General features: G+C 40.1%; 1 protein-coding gene across 1 annotated transcript in view; it reads left to right on the forward strand.

Moving 5' to 3' along the window:
- The window catches only part of FBXL13 (F-box and leucine rich repeat protein 13), a 177,487-nt gene that overhangs the window by 90,817 nt on the left and 67,672 nt on the right, over window positions 1–18,998 (forward strand). The window contains exons 10-12 of the mRNA XM_077807867.1: window positions 128–180; window positions 3,516–3,616; window positions 10,230–10,359. Coding sequence (XP_077663993.1) covers window positions 128–180; window positions 3,516–3,616; window positions 10,230–10,359 — 284 coding nt within the window. The remainder of the gene's footprint in view (window positions 1–127; window positions 181–3,515; window positions 3,617–10,229; window positions 10,360–18,998) is intronic.

Consider the following 18,998-nt stretch of genomic DNA (forward strand, 5'->3'; position numbering starts at 1 on the left):
CCCCTGAATTATCTGGTACTGGCCATTGTCAGGGACAGGACACTGAGGTAGATGGACTGCTGGTCTGATCCAGACAATTCCAACTGTTAATCTTTAACTCTAATATTAAGTTTATTTTTTATTTTAGGTGAATGTAAAAATTTGCAAGACTTGAATGTCTCTGAATGCCAGGGATTAAATGTAAGTACTACCAATTTTTGTCACAAAATTCAAATTATATAGAGGTGGGGATGGGATTTTCAAAAAAGTGCTTAAATGAATTAGGAATACAAGTTTTGTGGGACTTATGCTCCTAATTTACTTAGGTGCATTTGAAAATGCAACTGTGGACTTCAATAATAGTCAGATTTTAGTCAGACTAAATTAGGGTTCTAATTTTGTTTTATACAGTGCCAGAAAAAATGGTTTATCAGACATGGATTATTTTTAACAATGGCTTTTAAATCTTCATCAGTTATGGGAAAGGTTCATGGTTTACTGTGTGTTTAAAGTTGGCAAGAAATGCCAAGCCGTTTTGTAGTATCCAAATATTTACTTACAACTACGCTTTCTAATAATTTACGGGATAATGCATGTGGGTATTTTTTATAATTGTTTTGCCTAAATTGACAAGATAAGTACAGTTAATATTCTTCAAAATTAAGTAATCCTGAATAGATACTCTCTCTAAGATTCTTATTCCATTATTGCATGGAGTTGGAAGTGTCCTCTTAAAGTTTCTAAACATTTCTGAAACCCTCCAGTGGAAAGGTGTGTGTATTATATAAACACTACTTAGCCTCCAGGCAATCCCTTCTTTTTCCTGTTGTCTGGAGGAGGAGCATTCCTTGTGGTTCATGGGAAATACATTTTGTCTTTTAGTTTTCCTAAATCATTTTCAAATCTAATTGGCTCCTGTTAGACATTTTCAATACCCCATTCTGAGGAAAAATACTTTCTGCATAAGATTGAGTTTGAAACAAGATTATTTTTATGCCAGTGTGTATTTTCTTATCTTGAAAACAAGGCCAATATTTTCTGTATATTGCATAGTTTATTAATACTGTATTATACAGATATTTTAGTATGAGTAGGTGAAGTTTTCTTATAGTACTTCATTTGCATTGGATAAAGTAATCTGTGGGCCACATCATCCACAGATGGTGTGAATTGGTGTAGCTCAGTTGATTTACATGGAACTATGCCTGTGTACAGCAGCTGAGGATCTGGTCTTATTTATAAACAAGAACCGCTTAGAAGTGGTCTGATTGCAACTATAAAATATCCTTTACTGATCATCACCAGTGGTACAAAGTCTGTCATTGAAAAGGTCCTATTCTTCTATCAATAATCTTAATTTTTAGAATTAAATATGAGCTCTTGCAATTTAACCCCTCAATTCTTAATTTTATAAGTTAATTTTGTATATTCTTCCAAAATTCCTCTCTGACATGGTATGAGAAGTCTACCACGTGATATGAGAAGTCTCTTCCTCCTGCTTTTAAGAATATCCTGCAGAGGTCTCGTTACACTAACTGGTTGGAGCATAAAAATATCACTTAGGTTTAGTTTCCTGTGACAATGGCATATCTGATCATGCTGCATGTAAGAGAATCATACTGACACTATTATCTTTAATATGCAATTGCACATTCAGGTCCTTACCTAACCTGACATCTTGTCAGATTGAATTATCTTTCTGGTTTTGGAATATTAGACTCAGGAGAAGGGATTTTATGCAGGATTATTTACCTTTGGAAAACTAGTATGAAATGTATAATTGGTGTTCTTCAAAAGGAGCAGCCTAGTGGTAAAAACATTTTAGTTTCGTGTTTACTCACCTACCTGTTTTCTCTCAAGAGGTTTGTTTTTACTATGGTTATAAAGTTAGAGTACCTCCTGATGGCTTAGATCGAAAACATCAGATATTTTGTAACTAACAAGTAATAATTTATGAGAAATCCTGACTCCAACAAGAAGAAATTTCTGGAAACTTTGAGAAAGTACTTACTCAACATATTAGTTAGTGTGAATCTATGAGGTATAATACCTTGACAGAACAATGAAAATTACTTCTTTTTAGGAGTTCAGGGTTTAAAATTTCTTTAGCTCTGATTTTCCTTTTTTTAAAGACATGAGTTGTAAAGATGCTTACTTTTATCTTTTTACTCTTTAATAGTTATTTTAAAAGATTTCCACTGAAAAATGAGGATCTGAGAGTGGTGAAAACCAGTGTAGTCTAATAGTTCAGATGTGCGCACACTGCTATCGTTACCTCTCAGCTGCATTAAGACATACTTTGAGATGGAAAAGCAAATATTCATTTTATTCTAGCTATTTCTTAAGTGAGCTGAATAGCAGAGATATGAATAGAATAATAAAACAATGAGATCAATGAAGGAATATTCAGCTAATTGAACTGCTTGATTACACTTGATAACATTCCTAGCCCTCTAATACTGAACTGGGTGGTTGTCTCCAGTGGTGGAACAGTCTCTGGCTAGACTGTTGTTGTTACTATTTTTCAAATTATATGGTGTAATCATGTATTTTAAAAGCACGTGATAAGTTTTACAGACTTCTCTCAGTTTCACTGCTGTTGGATTTAAATGTAAATTAATATCAATATTTTGATAACCTGGTGTCTGCAATAGTTATAAAACACCTTTTAACCCTACCAGGAGACTCTCATGACGATGTAAGAACTAACGATGTGAGTGAGCATGTCCATTGCATTTGACTAAGGAAATGGACATTTGTAAACAAAAATGGTCAGCTCCTCAGCAGGTGTGAATTGGTATAGCTCCTTTGAAGTTAGTTGAGTTATGCCAATTTACACCTGGTGAGGATCTGGGCAAAAATATAAGATACTGATTTCCACACAGTTATTTGATTTGCATACAAAAGTGCAGGTTTTTGCATCTCGAATGGATTTACATATACTTTTTCGGGAACAGCCCCTTGCACCAATGTTTCAAGATTTGCCTCCATATGTCTATTCTAATGTAGTTATCATATAGATACATAGAACAAGATAGATAGTGCCACTGTCAAAGAATATTAAAGAAAGGAACTGACTCAAATTAAAAAGAAATTTTGTGGACAGTGAGCATTCTATAATTGATGGACTGGTATGACTAATTAATAAAGCAAACTCCGTGGATTTTAGAGAGTTGTCTTAAATTATAGTCTATAGATCTGCTAATTTAGGTCTTAATTCAGCAAAGCACTTAAGCATGTGAATAGTCCCATTGACTTCATTAGAACTACTTGATTCTTAGTGCCTTCCTGAAGTGGGGGCATAGAAATAGTCATGTTTACAATCAACAAAAATAGTTCCGTAAACATTATAATATAATATTTTCTTTAGAGCATTTTAAGAGAAAATGTTTTTGATCAATACTTTTGTGTTTAATACTTTTACGAAATTAATTCAGTTTTTCTGCTATAGTATAGAGGAGACTTTAGGTACACTAAAATACAAACAAATTCTAATTTGACATACTTTGACAAGTGATTTTTTTATTATTATTCAGGATGAATCAATGAGACTTATATCAGAAGGTTGTCCAGCTCTTCTCTATTTAAATCTGTCATACACAGATATTACTAATGGAACACTAAAACTGTTATCAAGGTAAAAATATCTCCTCCTACATTTAGATTAGTAAGGAACAGAAGTCATATGTGCTCTACGAAAATATGAGTTTTAGTTATCATTGCAAGAAAATATAACTTTCTCTGAGTATTTTACAGGATTCCTTTTATTTTGTAAAGAACTGAAAAAATCAATATATATTGTTCTTAAGATTTTTCTCCTTTGTTTGTCTTTTAGTGTTGTAAAACATTTATACTGGGTTAGTTTATAGGTCTTGCTAAGTTTACAGAAACTTGTGAGTTTGCTAGTCAAACAAAGTTCCTTTGGACAAGCAGCACAGTTGCTCATTGTTGTGCAACTAACTTGCAAGTTTGCGATGATTATGTAGATCTAGGGTGACCACACATCCTGCTTTTAAAGGGACAGTCCCGTATTTAAGCCCTCCCACAGGTGTCTCGACTTTTTCTTAAAAACAGGCGAATTGTCCCATATTTGCTGTCTCCCCTGCATCAGTACTGGCAGGTCTTGCTGCTGACTGGATCCCTGCTCTCCAGCCACCTGCCCACCAGCAGTGAGTGTGGGGTCCAGTGGCTGACAGTGGGGGTGGGTATGCAAGGCTAGTGGCAGGGTGAAGATGCAGCATGTGGAGCCAGCCGTTCCCCCTGCTGGTGCTGAGTGCAGCTCCCGCTGTGTGCTGGCTGTGTGCCAGCAGGGCCCCACCCCCCGATCCCATTTCCAGCCAGCACTGTCTGCGTGTTGTGAGCTGTGAAGACCGGTGTATATGGGCAGCGGCTGGTTACATCTCCTCTGCTCCCCACCCATTGGTTCTTTACGTGCTCCCCCTCTCACTGTCCTCTCCCTGCTTTGCCCCTTCACTCCATCGCCCCAGCCCTACTGCTCCTCTGTATCTCCCCCGGCAGGGCACGTCCCACTCCCAGCGCTGTGCAGAGAACCAGCCCCTGGTCGGAGTGCTCAGCTCACCAACAGCCTGGCTGGCAGTCTCCTTCCTTCCCCCACTGCCTCTGGCTGGGCCAGTGCCCTGGGAAAGGCCAAGACCCTTCGGCCTGGGGCAGTGGCCAGGAGGAGCTAAGCCCTGCATGTGCCAAAGCCCCATGCAGCGCTGGCATGGGGAAGCCTCTCTGCCTGTCAGTTAAGCTCTGGGGTGGCAGCAGAGGGGAGCGATTTCCAGCTGGTTTGTATCCCGACCCTGCAGGCTCCACAGCAGCCTCCCGGGCAGGGGCTTAGCACCCTCTTCACCCACCCTCCCCCACCTGGGTCCTGCCCCCAGGGAGCGCAGGGCTGCTCCATCCTGTAGGCACCCTCCCCTGCTGAGCCACATTTCTGGCCAGGTTTGCTGAAGCCCCTGCAGTCAGGTTCCCTGGGCACAATGCATGCTTAGAACTTAACCCCTTCCTGCCCGCACTGTAGCCGGGAGACAGGAGACAGCTGGGTTATGTCAGTGGCCAGGAACAGCCTGGAGGTGTTAGCTGTCTTTTGACGCTGTGTGGGCAGGAAGGGACAAGCTTCTTCCAGCCACTGGGGAGTAGGGGAGAAGAGATGAGCTCTGCAAAGACATGGGCCAGGTCATCCCTCTTCCACCACCTCCTCTGTGATTGGAAGCAGCTCCCGTCCCTTCCCTCCTGCACAGCGCCAAAAGGCTGCTGCTAGCCACATTCTGGTGTGAACCCTGACAGGAATCTGGGGAGGGGGGCATGTGACCCTGCGTGCCTCCCCATGTATTGCCTCAGGAAGTTGCAGTGCCAGGTACCAGGAGAGGCAGGTCCATCTCAGGGGCCCAGCTAGGCAAGGAGGGCAGAGAGCACCAGGCAGGAACGGTCGGCTCGGTCGGTCACACCCCCTGTGTGAGAGAGGTGTACGCGAGTGTGTGTGTGTGTGTGTGTGACCCCTCCCTATGTGAACACTAAAACCTTAAAGATAAGAAGGTAAATAAAAAGAATTCAGCCACACAGTATTTATTTTTAAGAGGGGCTCAGTCAACTTGATGTTAATTTTAACATTTGTACTGCATCGTTCTGATGGATTGCCATTGAACTTGCTTGAATATGAGTAATTTTACCATGTGTCCCGTATTCAGCATAGGGAAATATGGTCACCCTCTGTAGATCACTAATCAGAAAAGCAGCAACTTTCTGGTTTATAAAGTACAGTAAGCCTTTGCTTTCTTTGGCTGGAGAGGAAAACTCACAAAACTGAATGTGCAGTTTTGAGCTAAAGCATAAGCCCTGATTTGTGCTTTGCAGTCTAGTAACTGGTAAAGTTGCCGACAGTGTATGAAAGAGGAATTTGTCAGTACACCGTGTGGAGTCGGTTTTTTCACCCATCTCAATGGCTTAGTGGTGATGCACTGCAATGGCAAGTAGAAGAATAAAGTTTAAGCTTTCATCTTGGGCTGTCACCTCCCAGGCCAAATGTGAATGCATTAGATGCACACCTCCTGACAAAAGGCATTCAGCCCTTCGTGTAGCATATCACCAGCCACTTTGGATGATTATGTTGTTGACAGGTTCTGAAAGCAGCCTTGTCACTTCAGCAGGAAGGTTAATGACTGTGGTGTAAGGTCTTGGGTATCAGTGGCTTTGAAAGGGGGTGATTATCTGCTCTGAATATGTATGACAGACTCCTGGAGAAAAGAAGGAACTATAAGTGAATTTATTATACTGACTACCATTTTCTTTATAATTATCTATTCACTGAGGAGAGATTTTTTTTTTTTTTGGTACAGATTTTTTGCGGGTAAAGTTTCCGATACCTCAGTAGCATTGTAGTCTAGTGTTGATAGTTATAATTAGGCAGAGGACTAATATTTAGTTTAGATGTGTTCTGTATGTATATAGGGTGACCAGACAGCAAATATGAAAAATCGGGATGGGAGTGGGGGGTAATAGGAGCCCGAAATTGGGACTGTCCCTATAAAATCAGGACATCTGGTCACCCTACATGCATATCTATTGAATGAGATGTATTCAGAATTGCTTGGATAGTGGTTTAAAAAGTAGATACACAGTCAAGCAATGTTGTGATTATTTGTCCTGCCTACTCTACCAAGTTCCTGTTTTGTCCTATATTTCCTCAAAACAGTCAGTAAGGCATGGTTTTGCTTGAAGCTATCCGTTTTGACTTTCTTTATGGCATAGTAGTGGGTTTAAAGAAGTTCAGAGGGAGGGGTTTTTTCAGTTTTTGACTTGAATCCAGCAAAGTTTGCAAATTCCCATTGATCTCTTGAGCATACTCTGGGTCTCGTTAGTCTACAACAGTCATGCAGACACATGTAGAAATAAGGCACTTTGTCTGACAATACGCAAAAAACCACAGAGAATTGTGTATTTAAAGTAGCCATATTTCCTGAACCAAATATTTCTTGGAGAACTACCAAAAAAAAAAAAAAAAAGAGCTGCCCAAAGGATGGTTTGAAAGCAAATGCAAAGAATTCATACTATCCAGGTGAACTGTGTTGTAATAGTTCTAGATGAACATCCATTCCTGTTGTGGGAGATGTGTGTTCATCCACCAAACTGGAGGGCTGGAGGACCTACTGTTGGATAGGTCCAGTCCACTTATCAAAAGAAGCAGTAAAAGAAAGCTGAGTTATTCCAACAGAGCTGTCTCCTTCTTTGATGGTAGTTGTACACTACTTTTCTCCCCCTTGAGAAAACAAAATTAGACTTTTCACAGCAGTGCCACATATTCCTGGAGTGTGTTTTTTTCTGTTGTTCGCATAGTATATGTTGGACATTTGGATTTGCCCTGCAGTAGAGTGATGTCTTGGGAATGTACCAGTCCAGTGCCAGATTCTAGTCTTGCTTCAGGTAGTCTTCCATCCTGCATCCCTGCACCAGTGTTATTCTTTCTATCATTTATGGAAAAGCGTGTGTTTTTTTCTCCATATTGGCATAATTTTTGCCTTCTTCTAGTTTCAATTTCTTCATGTTTAAATTTGGAATGGTTTTTCTGGAGTGCCTGCCAGCCTACGTTATCCTGGCTACCCTGGTTTCCTGTTGCCACCAAAAAATTAGAGCCAACTGCTTCTGTTAATGTGTAGGCAAGACCTACACAGGAATGGGTCAGCCAAATTGGTGGATGTCTCCAATATGAGAAACAAAATTTACAAATAAGGTAAAATTTCCTCTTTGTTCGAGTCAATAAAATACTAGAGTTTCATTAATGGCTTTCTCTTGCCTTGCTTACAGTGTTTTTTCCAAAAATGTTTGAAAAATGTCAGTAGCAAATGATCATTCTGAATGAAACTACTAAATGCAACACTTTTTTGCTGAAGACATGTGGACGTAAAGCATACTATAGTTCTTTCTGAGATTAACAGCATGAGGCTTTTGATAGCACTCAAATTTCAGCAGTGTTTCTAGGGATGCTCAAAAAGTGGCAGCTCACAACAGATACTTTCTTTGTAGTTCTCTGAGACAATGTAGCTAACATAAGCGCTGTTAGCGATGGAAATATATGCATCTTGCAGTGCTTCCCATACATCTTACTGCTCCATATCAAGGATCCATTATTGGAAAAAACATCAAAAGGGACTGTTTTCTTGATGAGCTGGAAGCTGGTTGGCCATTTCACATGTTCCTCTTCCACTCTTTCACTCTATCAAGAGAATTCAGCCTCTGAGTTACACAGCTGATTTAAGATGTTGTGACAAGATGGAATTCCACTTGGTATTTCTCCTTCGATGAAGTTATTTACAGACCTTGCAATATACATGAAGCCTGTTTATCAAGAATAACTATGGAGGATTATTCTGGCAAATTGTTTTAAAACATCACTGTGTTAAGTTCTTGATGCCAAATGATAGACTCAAAGTCACAAAAGCCAAGATTTTAGGATCCATGTCAGATTCAGCCATAAAATAGGATCCAGCACACAGGCAACTGTAAATCCCTGCTATAAGTTAAAGATCTGTGATTTAGTTTTGTGCTGTTAAGAAAGTTGTCACCTTGAAAATGTCAGAAGAGAGCAGGAAACACAGAGATCATAAAAATAGAGGGCAGAGAAAGCGTTACCTAGCAATCTGTAAAGAAAGTTAGGGTGCCTACAAGAAGTGTTGAGCTGCTACTTGCTCATTGAAGACATTGATTCCCAGTCTTCAAAATACAATGGAGCGGAAGCTTTCTCTGTGCCTGTCCGAGCTCATTCTGCCTTAGGCAACCAACGCTATAGATGGATCAAAACAAAACTGTCAGAAAACTTCAAAAACATTCTCTTCTTGCAGTGTGTTTCATAAAGACTATGCCTAGGAGTGTATCCTCTGAAAAGCTGATCAACAATGTTGAGCATATCTAATCTACTTGCTGATGCAGATTACTCCAATATAATGCAGAAAGGCTTGTGCTTCTAGAAAGTAACTTGGCAATGCTTACATTTCTTTATTAAATATAGAAAGAAATATCTTCCATTTAAAAAGATCTCTGAATTTATATCTATTGTCTCTTTTTGATTGTTTTATTTGCCTTTTTTCTTAATATGAAATTTAATTTTAGCATGTATTTAATGTTTTTGAACAATTACATTATCATTTTTCCTGTTGCTTTCCAACTTCCTATCCCCCTTTTTTCTGCCCAGTTTGATTTAACAGTATGTTTTCTCAATAGACATTCAAAGCATAAAGTGAATTCCCACAACAATGCTGTGAACCACTCCTTAAGTAATCACTTCCAGAGTGGGTATTCCTGCCTCCCTTCAAAATGCCTAGTTTTTGCTGATTTGCCAAACTGGCCTGAGTATATCCCTAAATCTAAATCTCTTACAGAGCAGTATGCCCTAATCCTAATTATATGTTTTGTTTTTTTCTGTAAGCTTTCACTTCTGGTAATTATGGTATTGCAATACTTATTTATTTCCGTTAGAAATTTAGTTCACTATAATTTAGAGTCTTTGATATATTATATGCCTAAGTTTGCATAATAAAAACTTGAATAGATTTAGAGAGTACAAATTCATACAATACACTTTCAATTTTCCATGTACATAGTTTGCCACTGTTCCTTTATCTAATATTTGGTGTAAATAATCAAGTATTTTCAAAAAATAACTGATTTAAACTTCATTTAGAGAAGATTGAATTCTATGATATGCATTAGTTTTGTATCTCTTTCCACTTTAAATTTGTTTTAATAGCATGTTTTAAAAATGTGAATAGAAACAATTACATGACCACAGAAGGTTTAACAGTATGTTTAATCCCTATATGCTTTTAATATTCTTTGATAGAGTTCTGGTTTTCATTTCCAAGAGAGACAGCTTGTAAAATCAATGGCAAAGTAAATCCTGTAACCTTGCCCTCAAAGGTCTCTTGGCTTCCAAAATATACACATTCTGTCCCAACTTATTACAAAAATGTGTGCTTTTGCAGTTAAGTAAATTATCCATAAATTAATATTTATTTGAATATAGTTAAGGATGACATGATATACTGTACTATAGTACTATTTCCAAACAAGTTACAATACTTGAAACAAGGAAATGAAATTCTTTTAAATTTCAACAAGGAGAGAATCTCAGTTAAAATCTAGCATCCCTTCTTCACAGAATTTTTAGAAAGATGTTAGCTATGGAATCTGATTGCATCTGTGTTCTGTAGCCTATTGTTGTAGTAACTGTTTTTTCTCCCTCTTTTGTAAAGGAGCTTCTCCAATTTACAATATCTGAGTTTAGCTTACTGCAGAAAATTCACAGACAAAGGTTTACAGTACCTGGGATCTGGGAAAGGATGTCACAAGCTCATCTATTTAGACCTTTCAGGTTGCATTCAGGTTTGTATTTCACTTCTCTTTCATGCTGTGAGGAAAGGAATCCTTTCGATGACTGGCTGCATCCAGCACGCATGGTATACTAAAGTAGTAGAAGCTCTGCAGCAAACTTTTCAGAGGTTTTAAATTACATGACCACAGCTGCTTACATTTTTACTGAGGACTAGCAATATAGGCTTTGGCTCATGTCCAGCATAGTGTCATGTCTATAAACAAAAAGTACTTAATTGCATAATGAAAACAAGCATTGTTTTTTGCAGACTTAAAATAGACTAATTTGTGTTGTGTTACTATGTATACAATGTGAAATTGAAAATCCAGAGCCTTGAAAATACAGTTTATACCAAGATATCAACAAACAAAAATCTTTATGGGAGAGCTTGCACAGAATTTCCTGAAAAGGAAATCAATCTACCAGTGAGCTTTCTAATACTGTTACAAAGTAAGTTTCAAATGAAAATTAAAATAATGTGTAATTCTGCAATCTAAAAATGGCTAATAACTTGGAGAGTTTATTTTATTTTCCTACTAAAATTTTTAGTACCAAGTGCTGAGTATTACGAACACTTTCAAATTTATGCTATATCCTGATGTATCTTTTCTTAAAGCATGGTAAAATGCTAGATGATGGAGCAGTAATATACCACCAATATTTTAACAAAGGGCCTTCACATAAATTCTCCCCTATATGATGTGGTTGCCTACTCTTTCCTTCATGGCTCGATATTTTAATAGAACCATCCTATCTATCCATCTGGGTACTTAAATTGCCGTCGTCACTGTAGCGTCTAAGAAATAATGTGCTTGTGAATCAGGAGATTATTGTCCCCATTTTACAAATGGAGAACTGAGGGACAGAAAGTAACTTGTCCAAGATTACACAGGATGCTTGTGCCAGGAATTAAACCCACATCTTCCAGTCTACTGCCATAACAGCCAGACTGTCTGTTCTCTCAGGCATAGCTTTAAGGCAAGATAGTAATATCAAAGGAATTATAGGATGGGAAAAATTAATTAAAAAGGTAGGTAATGGAGATGATATGCCTTGAAGCAGTAGGCACTATTAAAAAAAGTTAGATTTAGAAAATGTAAAATTCTTACATTGAATCAGAATTAATACCCATATCAAAATATCGCTATAGATTGTATTTATCAGATTGAAACTTTTAATGTGCCAAAGACCACAGACCCTGATCCATCAATGCATTTTAAATTTCTGTGCGCTGCTCTCGCCCTCAGGCACTGCCCCTCCCGCCCCCCAGTTCCCACTGGACGCGGTTCCCGGCCAATGGGAGTGCAGACCTGGTGCTCAGGGTGGGGGCAGTGCTCCTGGCCCCCCCTGCCTAGGAGCCGGACCTGCTGGCCACTTTGAGGGCACAGTGCAGAGCCAGGACAGGTAGGGACTAACCTGCCTTAGACCCGCAGCACTGCCGAGCGGACTTTTAATGACCTGGTCGGCAGTGCTGACCGGAGCCCCCAGGGTCCATTTTTGACCAGACGTTCCAGTCAAAAACCGGATGCGTGGTAACCCTAATCAAAAGCACTATGAAAACTTGGAAAGCACTTTCTGAAGAACTAATTAACTCATTTCTTCTTGGGAATACCACAACTAGGGATAATTCCAGGATTACCTTAAAAAGAATGGTGTACATTTTTTATTTCTGCACCTATATATTCCCTTCTCTGAAAGCATCTATCTACTCACCTTAACTTCATCCAAATTAATACCAAAAGTAATAATTTAACAATTCCAGATTTTATCTACTCTCAGGGTGCACATAGAAACTGTTTATTGGCTTGCCTGCACCTTCCTTAACATTTTAGGGAAAACTGTGAACTCAGTGTCTTTAGAACTGCAGGGCAGTCTAAACAACAGGTTTGAAATACATAGATTCCAAATGTGAAGGGATACATTCCTCTTTCTCACAACTTTTATCTGATTATGGGATAAAAGATGGAGCAGAAGTTTACTTTTAGGGACAGTTGAATTGAATCTGTGGACTGCGCTTTGGTATACTTTGTAATTACGAACTGTGGTGATGTTGGTGAATCCCTGAAAGTGAAGTCCTGGAGAGGGATAGGAGGAGGAGGAGACCTGCTTTTCTCTCCCTCCCCTAGGGTAGCTGGAAAGTCATATTACTATGAGGATTTGGTTTTGTTTTGCTTAAGAAAACAGGAGTGCTAACCACCTTCCCTATGTGAGCATGTATGAGTATGGAGAGTTCTCTCTTTCTTCTCCTCATTTGGAGGCATAAATAGGCCTTCTCATTTGCAGTGTAAAATGGGCCTCCTGAGGTTAGTGTGAGGTGCTCCTGCTATACGTGGCATCAGCCCAAATGTGTATTATGTTTAACCTGAGATGAGATCTTTTTGATACAGACCTAAATGAAGACATAACAGATTAGACATATTGGAGATTGTGGTTTGTTATTAGGAGAAACTGCAGTGGGTTGCTGTTACACTATAAGAAAATTTGGTGAGGGGATAGTAGAATTCTATAGAAAGCCTGCTCTCTTAGAAAAAACGTGAAGGTTGTGGCTGTAGACCTCAGATATTCCAGGATTATGAATTGAGGAAGGGGGCTTGGATATTTTGCTAAATAGTTAATTACGGAATACTGCTTGCTTTTCTCTAGGCAAGAATAAAATGTATTTTTTTAATGATACTGATGAATTAGACAGGTTTCAGAGTAACAGCTGTGTTAGTCTGTATTCGCAAAAAGAAAAGGAGTACTTGTGGCACCTTAGAGACTAACCAATTTGAGCATGAGCTTTCGTGAGCTACAGCTCACTTCATCGGATGCATACCGTGGAAACTGCAGCAGACTTTATATACACACAGAGAATATGAAACAATACCTCCTCCCACCCCACTGTCCTGCTGGTAATAGCTTATCTAAAGTGATCATCAAGTTGGGCCATTTCCAGCACAAATCAAGAGGGGGTGAGAGAACCTGGATTTGTGCAGGAAATGGCCCAACTTGATTATCATGCACATTGTGTAGAGAGTTGTCACTTTGGATGGGCTATCACCAGCAGGAGAGTGAATTTGTGTGGGGGGGTGGAGGGTGAGAAAACCTGGATTTGTGCTGGAAATGGCCCAACTTGATGATCACTTTAGATAAGCTATTACCAGCAGGACAGTGGGGTGGGAGGAGGTATTGTTTCATATTCTCTGTGTGTATATAAAGTCTGCTGCAGTTTCCACGGTATGCATCCGATGAAGTGAGCTGTAGCTCACGAAAGCTCATGCTCAAATAAATTGGTTAGTCTCTAAGGTGCCACAAGTACTCCTTTTCTTTTTGATGAATTAGAGACTCTTTATTTGATCCATTCACATAGTCGCTTCTTAACTCTGGAATCCATGAAATCTGGAAAGATTTATGGAGGCCTTCATCTTTCTGAGGTGGATTAATTGAGTTCCTTGCAGTTTACTAGCTGAGTGTCTGCATGAGACCTTAAAAACTAAGGTCCTGTCTCCTGTATATGGATCTTAAAGATTTCATGGTATTTTTAATAAAAGCTTAGGGATTTTGTTGTTGTGTCCTGATTAATACTTGTCCTTCCATCCCATTGTTCTGTGTTTCCACTGACTCCCACTCCAGAGGTTCCTGTATGTATATAGTTGATAAATTGCTTTGGGATAAGAGGCTTTACATAAATATAAAATATAATTGATGTCCTTTGAGAAAAATCTTGTCACTCAGTTAAATAATAAAAGGAATGAAGTATACAAATCAATTATTCCATAGAATAAGCTTTCTTTCATTTTCAAAGTTCAAAAAGACACAGTTGGGAAAGAAGCCAGAATAATATCTGCAAGTAAGGCAAATAATAGAACAGATCATCACTAATTAATGAACTGACATTCCCAGCCAAACTTTGTTAATGGTATATGTTGCTATATTAACAAAGATAACAGTCTGTTGCTTTCTCCTTATATCAGCTAATGTCCACCAAGCAAATTAAGGGAAGCGTGGAGTAAAGAGTAAGACTGCCTTGCTAACAGCAAACTGTGGAACAAGTTGTGCAGAACACCAATAGATCTACCACTGACCTAAAAGTTAAACTCATTCATTACAAAATGGCATGTACCGCATACTGGATACCTGTTAGCTTAAAAAAGCAGCAGTACTGTAAATGAAAAAAAAAATAGAGAAGAGAATGGAAATCTGTTGTACAAGATATGGAAATATCCTACAGCAAATTATTTTTGGGAGGGAATAATAAGTGGAATATGTATTGTTTCTCAATAGCTATCCAAAATAACACAAAAATCTTCGTCAGAGGATCTTTACACTTTCATAAAAATCACAGAGCAAATTCTTGCTACAATACAGAACATTTGTTGTTTAAGAAAAGGGAGAGCTAACAGAAAGCATACTCAATGGCTGCTAGCCTATAAAACATTTTGGGGCCTCTTGGCTATGCAGTTGTGGATTATACACCCATTCCTTAGGGATACATGCCCTTGGCAGTGTATTGTTTTGCTGTTTTAGGCACTGTGTGACTGCCCAAAACTACTCCTGTCCCACAAGCAAAATTACAGATTCCATACAGGCCAGTTGTCATATATAAAGTCATGGAAAAAGATGTCAGAAAACTCACTGAGTCTCAGGGCAATACTGGACACATTTCTTTTCTGGCTGACTGATGATCAGTCACCCTGGGATAGTTTTGGCACAGTCCAAAGACTTCCATGTGGCTGACAGCTGTATTTTGGAGCTTAGAAAGCAAGAAATGAGGAGTCCATGAAGCTAAAGATTTCTTCTCCCTGCTGCTCCCACAAACCAATCAGTGGTTTTTTGGTAGGAAGATTTTTCACTATCAGGCTCAGTATTGCAGAAATGGCAATGTACAAAAGATCTGAAAGTCATTAATTATCATATTAGATTGATTTAGCTAGCCAACTCAGAAAAAATATTTTCAGTTAAATAAGAGGCAAGAAGATTTTCAAGAAATTGCCAAGATCTGGTCAGCATGTGGGGAAAAGAAGGTGGCATGTCAAGGAATAACTCATTGATTCTCAAACTGCAACTACCTTATCCATAGTGAAAGTTAGAACAGCCTAGGGGTTGTTTTAACTTACAGTGGTTGGCTGTAGTTCCTAAGAGATCATATGCCATCTGAGAATTAGTCAACATCATCCTTTCCTTCCTCAGCATGCTGTGCTGCACACTAAGGTGGGGGTGAGCGTGTTGGCTTAAGAGTTGGCTGCACAAGTTCCCCCTCTACTACTCCCACCATTTCCACAAGGGAATTCTCAGCATGGCAGCTGCAGCTAAGAAATGCAGTATTAAGTTCCAGTTACAGGCTCTTGAAGAATCTTCAACATAAGGGGGTCTATTAAAGACATTGAAATTCAAAATAAATTGACTATGCAATTGTTCTGTGACTCTTTATACAACATTTCCCACACATAGTGGTCTGTCTCTAAAGAGTGACCACCAGATTTTGGTTCTTCTGCAATAAAAGGTACCTTTTCACTACATAGTTGGCAGATACTGTCCAAAAATAAGCTTAATCTGACATACTTATTTATGAAAATAAGGCAAAAGGAGTATATATTATAATATTGCAGCAGGCCCTAAACGTGGACTAACTAAATTATTCTAATCTCCTTTTAAAGCCCGTTTCACAGCTGAATTTCCTCAGCTTTGTGCCTTAGAGCTGTTATTCCACAGTTAAAAAAATAGTTTGTCAGATTTTGCCCCCCCCCACAAAAAAAAAAAGAAAAAAAGTTCTGGACAGTGATCTTATTGGCTGGCTCAGTATAATTGTTTTTGGCTTTGTATTGAGTAGTATACTCAACTGCTGCTATTTGTAGTATCAGTTTGCCCTTGTTCAGAAAACAATGTTTTTCCAGAGAAATAGATTAAAAGTCTTTTCAGTAATAGTTTAATTTAGTGAAAAGTTTGTTGAACTCCAGAAATTTGTGGGCTACATCCATGCTGCTCCTACCCATCTGCACAACTAAATTTGAATGCCCCTTATGACTATGCCTAATTTCTGCAATCCTTTTTGTGTCTCTTTACCATTAGTGTCCACTTCTCAGGTCAGCACTTTCTCCACTCCTTCATACCCTGTTCTGAATCACAGTCCCTTCCCAGCTGCTGCACACCCCTTGTTGCTACAACCCTCTCCACTTGCTGTTTTCATCAGTACTGTATGAGTTTTCAGTCCTTATGTCCATCACCTATAGCCTCTTTTCATCCTTTAAGGGAGACTGCTTGTCAGTTTACCACTTTTCCAGCTCTTCCCCAAATCAGCCTTTGCTGTCCTTACGAAACCTTCATTGCCCAGCTGATTTTCTGACTTCTCTACAATAGGTTCACCTCTCCTAATATCCTCTTTCCCCCTTCCTGCCAGTGACGGATGAAGGCAGACACCGGCCCTTTCCTTCGCTGCTCATATCTTCCATGCAGGTGGAAGTTCTTTGCTGAAGGGCAGTAATTGGTGAAAATTCCATCTCTGTTTTAATGTGGGGGTGTCAGCTGATCTGGCTGAAAGCAGTCTAGCCTAGTGGTGAGAAGGGGCATCAAGAATTGACAACTAGAGTCCGAGCTGAAATCGGTAGTCAGAAGCTGAAGCCTAGGGTCAAACCAGAGAGCAGTAACAGAAGATAGCAGGCTAGCAGGGGTTCAGAGTAAGGGCAGGACAGATGCAAGTCCGGGAGCAAGGCAGGGGCAGCCAGAACAAGGTAGCACAGAAAGCAGGCACAGAGGTGGATGTTAGCATTGAGCAGCCAGTGAACTGCTGCTGGCCCCCACAGCTAATCAGGTGGTATGGCCAATTAGGCAGCCTACTGCAGGCCCGCGATACAGACCAGGCTGCCTGGAGATTAGTTCTGCTCTGGGGCCTGATTCCTCACAGGAACCCCTACCTCAAGGGTGCTGCGTAGGGGCCTGATTTCTCAGAGTAAGCATGGTGAAAGGTGTGCAGGAGATCTGGGTCATGTATGTGTTCTTCAGCTTCCTCTGACTGTTCATCTGGGCCATACCTGTCCCAGTCTGTCACTGGCTCCTGATGTGGTCTACTTCTGTGGGAATTCTGCACCAAAATTCTGCGCACAATACAGTGTATTTTAAAATTCTGCAAAATTCTGCATATTTTATTTGTCAAAATAACCCAGTAGAATCATGCCAGTTTCAATTATTTTGGTAATTTATTTCTAAATACCTGTCAGCAAGTATTCTTCCCTTCCCTGTTGGTGTTCTTCCCTTCCCTGCCATGAATGCAGAGGACAGGAGGAGATGACGTCTTGAGGTCCCTTCCAGTCCTGTGATTCTATATGTGTAACAATATTGACAATAAAAAGATTCCCTGTGTAGAGAGTTAAAGAAACCCCTATGACAACCCAGTTCTTGTTTCTCTATTATGCTTTTGGGGGGCGCTGCAGTCTGGGTGTGTCACAGTTGCCAGCTGGGCACATCTTGGGGAAAAACTCTGCTCCGCTGGTCTTTTAGTTGATTCTTGTTTTTTTGTCCTGCCCCTGTAGGGTTACCAAATTTAAAGTTTCCAAACAGATGACACTGCTGGGGGTGGGGAAGGGGAGGAGGGGCTGGATGGGGAGTACCGTTGGTGGGTATTGGAGGGGATATTTGGGGGAATACTGGAGGGAGCTGTGAGGCCTACCCGGCTCAGCCACCTACATCCCCTCTTCCCCAGAGCCCAGCTATGGGACCAGACACCTGCACCTCCTTTCCCCACAGCCCAATCACGGGGTACCCCCAGGCCCCGAGGGCCCCCCCAAGCTCCACACAGCTTCATTACTTTCCCGCCGGGCAGAGATGATTCATACCTGCTGATATTGGGGGCGTGCAAATTAAAGATTTGGCTGCCCTCAGAAAAGCTCAATTAACGCCCCCTGGCAAGAGCCCCCTCTTACCCTCAGTCTCCCCGCCCTACAGCTCCCAGCTGTTTCTCCTGCCTTTCCCTGCGGGGCACAACCTGCCAGCTCTGGCAGCCTAGCCACACCATGTGACCGAGCAGGGCTGGCAAATCCGAGAACTGCAGCTCTCCCATGCCTCCCACACATGCGCACTGCGAGCTGGGGAGCCGGGCTCTGTCAGGTCCAATTCTGCGGGGGAAAATGAAATTCTGTGCAGAACATTAATTCTGTGCAAATTCTGGCACAGAATTGCCCCAGGAGTATTGGGCTAGACTTCACTGAATGTCCTAGGAGAAAACAGGAATCCCTACCATCTTAAACTGTTCACTTACCTTGAAATCATCAGGTATTTCGCTCTTGGGTTCATTTAGCAGCAATCAGCCTATGTCAACAAAATGCTAAGTGGCATGAATGCTCTTTAAGACATTCATGAACCATACACAGGGAAACACCAGCAAATCTCTGTAGCCCACAGCCTGTCATCCCAGAAATGTACTGTCTTACACTGCTCAAGACCTTCTCTTGAACAATGCAACCTCATTAATTAGTTCGCCACTTCGTCAAAGGATAGTGGACATGCATCAATTTTTGTAATCTGAGTAGATTTTCCAAGCACTTTAGGCAAATTCATTGGTAAGGATAAAACATTAAAATAAGTTTATTAACTACAGAAAGATAGATTTTAAGTGATTATAAGCAGTAAACATAAAGGTCAGAGATAGTTACCTAAGAAAATAAAAACTAAACACACA

This window comes from Eretmochelys imbricata, chromosome 1 (assembly GCF_965152235.1).
Source record: "Eretmochelys imbricata isolate rEreImb1 chromosome 1, rEreImb1.hap1, whole genome shotgun sequence".
Classification (NCBI taxonomy): domain Eukaryota; kingdom Metazoa; phylum Chordata; order Testudines; family Cheloniidae; genus Eretmochelys; species Eretmochelys imbricata.